Below are 6,543 nucleotides of genomic sequence, written 5' to 3'. Positions count from 1 at the left end.
CTCTTCAAAAACCTCAAGTTGCAACCACACCAACTCTAAAACTGGAAATTAAAAAAAAAATTCATCTCCTTCAAGAATAACGCTCAATTTTTCAAAAAAGCATCTGATATTTTACTGGATAAAATCTTACTAGATAATAATGTCGGCAGAAAATCTCATAGGATGCTGAATTGTAAAACTCAAACGATTCGGCAAGAAATCGTCATTGTGGAGTATAGAAAGAAACCACAACCTAAAAAAGTCTACTAAAATATTACCACTACTACAACCTTTCCAAAGTCCAAACCAAAAGAACCACCATTCGACTAGATACAAAATCATCACTGATTGCAAAACTTATCTCTCAAGTTTCAAAAATGGGCCATAAAGGGTGATATCGAAGACCCGTGATGAAGTGAGAAGTCGTCCTCACGCCACCATCATATTTAATAAAAGTTGTTTATTTCTAGATATAAATGAAGATAAAAATTCCATGTTATGAACTATTTGATACAGCGTATAGTTTTAGTAGTATGATCTGTAAGGAGGTAACATCTTGTGCTCCATATGATACAAGTCACATTAGTACTTAGCGAAAGTTGAAGATTCTAATATCTCAAAATCATGATAAAAGAGTATATACATCTCAATTGCACTTAGACTTGGGAGATGTTGGCCAAAGAGGTAAATACATAGCTTACAAAATATTTCTATACTTGTAGAAAGGCAGATTGGCATGCATGTCTTGGCAACAAAGTTGGATTCAAGGTGGCCAGAGCTTTCATATGACTTTGGTATCCATCACTTCTTTCTTTGGCTACTTGTCATTGATGGTGAAATCCTAATTCCTAATATCGACCACACCAGTATACTAAACTACAGTCTTCTCTTTATTGCCTTCAACTCCAGCAGCAAATCTGTCCACCGAGTTAAAGAAGTAAATATCAAAGCTCAATCAATGGATAGGGTGAAACAAGTTTAAAGAGAAGCGCATACTCACATATAGCATTGGTAATGAGGATCAACTCTAAGATAACTCTTGGATTCAATCTTGGCAGAAAAGGGTTTGAGTTGGAGCCTGACTCTGGCATAAGGAACAAGCTGAGGAAGATTTGACCCTTTCTCGAAAGCCCTTTCATCGAATTCCATCAATACATAGATCAAACTTTCTTTGCTAGTGTGGGGGCAACAAAAAATATTTGATACCATCCCACTGTTGTCCAAATCATCTATGGGCACTACTGCCACAAGCTTCTTCTTGGACAAGTCATAAATATACCACGTCCACCCCATTTCACCGAAGTCAACAATCAGAAGATAATGGCTGCATCCCAACCAAACTACTTTTCGAGAACAAGCTTCAGGAACTGACGGAAAATTGCATTCAACTGCTTCCCAGCTGTTAGCCTTGACGTCATATGACATGAGCCACTGACGGTTATACTTATAATCAACAGAATACAATACAATGCGGGTCTTCTTGTGACTCTTGTTGCTATCCTCCCAAAAAAAGTAAGAGCTAGGAGGGCACGTGAGATCTGGCAAGAGAGCAGAATTGGGCACTTCCCTTTTTTCCCAAAGACCTGATTTTAGGCTATAGATCTCAACCCAATGTGCACCTACTTCATGACCCCCAAAGATGTACAATTTGCCATCGTGTGGGACTATTAAGGGATTTGATCGGTGGCAGAACATGCTTCCACATATACTCCAAACCCAAGTAGAATCCTTAAACTTGAGGCACCACAGGTTTGATGGGAAAAGATCGTCCACACTCAAGTTCCATTCTGGTAAAATAGTAGCCACAAAACCACCAGCAAAGAAAAGGCAGTGACCAACAGAACAAAATCCTTGAGAAGTTGGTAACCGACTGTTGTCGACGAATAGATCATCTTTAAGTGGCCATTCAGGAGTTACACGACCTACTTCATCAAGTTTAATAGTGCCATCTTTCATAAAGTTGTCGTCATTGATAGTTAACATCCTGTGCTTGATGGTATTAGAGAAGCTCCAACCAGTCTCGGTCTCCTCTAATATCCAATCCCCATTTTCCACCAACATATATAAACGCTTTGGATCAGAAGAACCAGCATCCTTGAATTAGGGAAACAATTAACTATTAAATAGGGAAACAATCATATTATCTACGACAGAATTAAATCACCATAAGTTTAACTATTAAATAGAAAGCTATGCAGTGTGATGATAATAAATAGAAACGCCATAGTTCTCCAGTTAAGAGGATGCAGAAACGGACCTCAGGTTCAGATTCCCCGCATATTCCATCAGCAGCAGCTCCCAAAACAGCACCTTGCAAAACCGCAACAACACTTCCCCACCAGCTGTCAAAATCCGCATTCGATACAGCAGTGTGCCTCAAACCCCTAATCTCATTGGCGGCCTTAGCCCTCAAATTCTTGCCACCTTCATTAACCTCGCTGCCCACGACAAAGGCACTGAAACTGCAAGCATTCACAACAAACGCTCCAACCTTAAAGGCGTTCGCTTTTTCCTTGATCCAATCGACGAAGAACCTTGCTCCCCAAGCTAGGTCGTGATTGGAGGAGAAATCCCGTGCGGAATATAGGTTCCAAACTTCCGAAGTTGAAGCAACGAGGACGACGAGGTTCTCCTTGGGTAGGGATTCGGGCTCGTAATTCCGGGCATCTACGAGGTCCAAAACGACGCCTTTCGACTCTAACAAATCGCAGAGGCGCGTCGCTAGGGCTTTTGAAGTTCCGATTTGGGAAACGAATAGCATCTTGCCACGTGGATCGCGTTTGGGATTGCGTTTGGGTTGCTCGAGATGGTGTCTTGTGAGGTTCTTTCCGTAGGGGCTGAAGCGCATGAAACGAGACTTGCAGATTAATAACATGGCTGTAGCAGTGGCCGTAGCGGCGCTCACGGTGGTCAAGAGTGCGGGTGCCGATATATCTGCAGGTAACGAGGACAACGAAAAGGGTATGATTGGCATGTTGCTTTCTGTTTTAGAGGGTTTTCCCTTTTCTTTTAAGGTGTTCGAGAGACTTGGTGTGTGTTCGTCGATACCGCAAAACTGAGGCAGTGGAATACTGGAATGAGAAAAAAACTCAAAAAAAAGAATAAGACGGACACCAGTAAATCTTTTATAATATTACATTTCAATTTACCTTTTTTAGGATTTTACTCAAAAGAAGTATTACACCATAAAAAAAAGAGAAAGTATAAGGAGCCAATGACCTAACGAAGATTTAGAAAGTATTAGAGATATGATTATTAGTGTTACATTGTTCTGTCAGGTTATACTTTTAGGATGAGTGGTTTCAAGACATGGTATTAGAGTTCTAGATCCGCAAGGTCAAGAGTTTGAACCTTGGTGAACCCAAAATTAATTTTTTATAACATGAGATGTTTATTATCCCTGGTTTCATTTTATTCATAAACCAAAAATTTAGCTCATTGTACACATTGTACGTTTAGGCCATTGGCTCCCTAGCACTACTCTAAAAAAAATTTTTTGATATACAAAAGTTTGGATGGGTGGATTCTTCAACATAAATCAATCTATTAAATTTAATGCATATTTAATACCCTCTTTTTTTCCTAATGGTTTCAGGAATAGGCCACACCTTCCCAAGAGACCTCAACCAACTGCACCACACATGCCATGTTAGCTCACAGTATAGAAATAAATGTTTCACCGATTCTATCTCCTTCTGATATAAGACACATAGATTATCATTGATATATAAGATTTAAAAAATATATTATTGTCACATACAAATATCAGGGTAATGCTTCCTTATTTTCCACAAAACCCAAAAATAATAAGAAGAACAAAAAAACAACTTCTAATTTCAATTGTAAAATGGGCAAAAAGAAAAAAAGAACACATTATGAAAGCAAGATTTTTGCAGCCTCTTGTGTACATGCATGGCTAATGTTTGTTTTGTGTGGGATTATTATTAGTCTTGTTTTCTTTTGGTGGAATTGAGATTGCTGGTAGCTTCAACATGAAACGTAGCCATGTGACAATCTCAAAAGTGAGTATAATGGCACCCAAAAACGCAATGATTCCAATGTATGCCCATTTCCATCCAACTCCTCCTTTCAACATTGAAATCCCTTTGAATATGTTTATGACTATGATTGCAAGTAGTCCATAGCCAAGAAAATGATGGTACATATTCCAGTATTTTCTATAATCATCAGTAATCTTCGGCTTTAACCGAAATGACAACGATCTGAAAATGCACAAAATTCACTACACTACATTAGTATGTATGCTTCAATACAAAAATACAGGGTTGAGACAAAGACAAAGGGTAACTGACTAACTATATGTGTGCGCGCCTAAATATGACAAAATGAGCCAAATTTATCAGGCCGGTCCGCTAAGCCCCTCAAAAGGCAGGTATTTTAAATCCGCCAAACTTGTACTGCCAAATTTGGGGAGGGGGTGGTTTGGTAGTACGTAACAGCTTGTCAGACCAGATTATTTATTTATTTATTTTATAAAAGAGGAGTGAATATTGCAAAAATATATTTAAAGAAAATTCCAAATTAGAATTTTCATACACACCACTTCCACCTTTTACCTTTTTTATTCTTTTTTTTTCATTTTTTTGTTATTTTTCCTTTTCCAATCACATAGTGTGTCTAACTTAGTTTATCATAATTAAACTAGTTTTTGTAGCAAATGTCTCCATATTTTTGTATAATAACAATATCTAAACAGATAAAATAGAGACAATAAGAATAATTTAAATCGTTTGTCTTAATATTTCATTTTATTGTCTGTAAATCGAAACCTCAAATCACCCTAAATAATTAACTACTAATGTCATAACTATTTACTATAATATATTATTATCCTGAAATTTTATTGGTTAAATCTGCATAAAAATTAGCTTCATCTTGCATACAACTATATATGTGCATGCATGACTTTATTAAGATATAAATTGTAGAAATCAAACTATAGACAAAAAGAGAGAAGAAGAAGAATATTACTTGGATTGTGCTAAATGTGAAAATGAGAATGCCAAAGGTTCGATGAGTGTGGAAGGTGTAATACTCTGAAGATCTTCCAAGACTAAGACCAATAGCCCAACCTGCAGTGCCAATTAGAAAACCAGTTAATTGGAAACCAACGTGGATATTGAACCAAACTTTGTCCCAAATAAATGGAAACACTCTAAAGTACCGAGCTATTATTACTCCAATTGGTAGTAGTGTTCCCCACCCTATGATGTTTAGAACTCCATGCACCTGACTAATTCATTCAATTCCAACCACAAAAAACATTACTTATGTATATATGTATTGTATGTCTCTACAAAGCACACAAGCAAAGAATTTATTCTCAATATATAATACCCATTACTATTGTTTATTGATGATGATGCATGCTAACTGGGTATAAATATACAAATAATGAGGTATATGAAATAAAAAAGTAAGGTTCATGATATGAATACACTTGTAGGTCTTAAGAAGAAAAAAAAAAGCAACATTAATTATAAATTTGAAGAATCCATCATGCAAAGATATGTATGTAAATTTAGAAGGGAAAAAAATTAGTTATAAATCAAATCATCTTAAACTTTATATCAATTGTATTATTTGAACATATACGGAGATGTCTTTATGTAAAGATAACAGCTGAGAATCATTAGATGATTTGATATGTCTAACTAAATTATCAAACATAATACAATGCAACATCTTGGTTATGATTTTCACATGAAGACATCAGTAGCCACCTCGGAATATAAAGGTGATAAGAAACTTACTGATCTAAGAAAACTCCAGTTCTGACCATAGCTTTGGCCATCGGGAGAAGTGATGTTAATTGTCTCAGTGCTATCCACATTCTGAAGGGTGACTCTGTGCTGCAATGGTTGGTCACCATTAACATCATCTCCAACTTGCCACACATGGTTAACAAAGAGTTTTATAACAGCTATGTTCTTTCGTTTTTGCTTTTTCTCTTTTTCTCCAAAGAGATTTGCAAGATACTTCCCCATCCAAGAGGATAAGAATTTATACACCTAATATAATTCACCAATATATGTTAGGTACAAAAGTCCTTTTTAATTACCAAAATTAGAGTGTTGTTTATTGTCAAATTAATTAATATTAATTCACCAATATATGTATATACTTTGAACACATGATTATAACTACCATGGTGTATCATTTAATCTGCAAACACTTACGTTATTCTTAGATTTTTGGGAAAAAGATAGATAGGTCCCTGACTTTTTAACTTTTTGACGAATACATCCCTGACAAAATTTAAATACAAAAAAGTCCCTGACTTTAACAAACGGAGGACAATTTAGTCCTTCCGTCTATTTGCCTCTCATACACCAAACGGAACTGGCTGACGTGGTTGAAACGGTGTCCAGGTGTCCGTTACGGTGCCACGCTGGAAGGGGAATAAAGTTCGAAGGACAAATAAGTCCTTGACGTCATTTTGCAAATAAAGTTCGAAGGACAAATAGATCCTTGAATTTTTTTTTTTTTCATTATACTTCTATTATGCTTCTATTATGAGAATTTAGTTTATAAAATTATGCT

At 36.3% G+C, this 6,543-nt stretch overlaps 2 protein-coding genes across 2 annotated transcripts; both read right to left on the bottom strand.

The window, feature by feature from the left end:
* Positions 1–513: 513 nt before the first annotated feature.
* LOC140181003 (uncharacterized) lies at positions 514–3,064 on the bottom strand. The gene is made up of 3 exons (XM_072223159.1): positions 2,237–3,064; positions 980–2,073; positions 514–896 (listed from the first exon to the last, which is right to left on the bottom strand). Exons 1-3 carry the CDS (start codon positions 2,951–2,953, stop codon positions 851–853), a joined length of 1,857 nt encoding a protein of 618 aa, XP_072079260.1. The 5' UTR covers positions 2,954–3,064; the 3' UTR covers positions 514–850.
* Positions 3,065–3,671: 607 nt separating this feature from the next.
* Positions 3,672–5,987, bottom strand: LOC140181013 (cytochrome b561 and DOMON domain-containing protein At5g35735-like). The gene is made up of 4 exons (XM_072223240.1): positions 5,754–5,987; positions 5,165–5,233; positions 4,972–5,072; positions 3,672–4,202 (listed from the first exon to the last, which is right to left on the bottom strand). Exons 1-4 carry the CDS (start codon positions 5,985–5,987, stop codon positions 3,896–3,898), a joined length of 711 nt encoding a protein of 236 aa, XP_072079341.1. The 3' UTR covers positions 3,672–3,895.
* Positions 5,988–6,543: the final 556 nt, after the last annotated feature.

This window comes from Arachis hypogaea, chromosome 17 (assembly GCF_003086295.3).
Source record: "Arachis hypogaea cultivar Tifrunner chromosome 17, arahy.Tifrunner.gnm2.J5K5, whole genome shotgun sequence".
NCBI lineage: Eukaryota > Viridiplantae > Streptophyta > Magnoliopsida > Fabales > Fabaceae > Arachis > Arachis hypogaea.
Note: the sequence above shows the minus strand (reverse complement) of the source record. Positions and strands in the feature narration are given on the sequence as shown.

What these genes read in the sequence shown, in the direction of transcription:
- LOC140181003 (XM_072223159.1), bottom strand. Translation starts at nt 2,953, where the DNA reads ATGCCAATCATACCCTTTTCGTTGTCCTCGTTACCTGCAGATATATCG. An exon ending in GCGGGGAATCTGAACCTGAG is followed by an intron (nt 2,074 to 2,236) that starts GTCCGTTTCTGC and finishes CCCTAATTCAAG; the next exon opens with GATGCTGGTTCTTCTGATCC. An exon ending in CCTCATTACCAATGCTATAT is followed by an intron (nt 897 to 979) that starts GTGAGTATGCGC and finishes CTCGGTGGACAG; the next exon opens with ATTTGCTGCTGGAGTTGAAG.
- LOC140181013 (XM_072223240.1), bottom strand. Translation starts at nt 5,987, where the DNA reads ATGGGGAAGTATCTTGCAAATCTCTTTGGAGAAAAAGAGAAAAAGCAA. An exon ending in ATTGGAGTAATAATAGCTCG is followed by an intron (nt 5,073 to 5,164) that starts GTACTTTAGAGT and finishes TTGGCACTGCAG; the next exon opens with GTTGGGCTATTGGTCTTAGT. An exon ending in TCACATTTAGCACAATCCAA is followed by an intron (nt 4,203 to 4,971) that starts GTAATATTCTTC and finishes GTGCATTTTCAG; the next exon opens with ATCGTTGTCATTTCGGTTAA.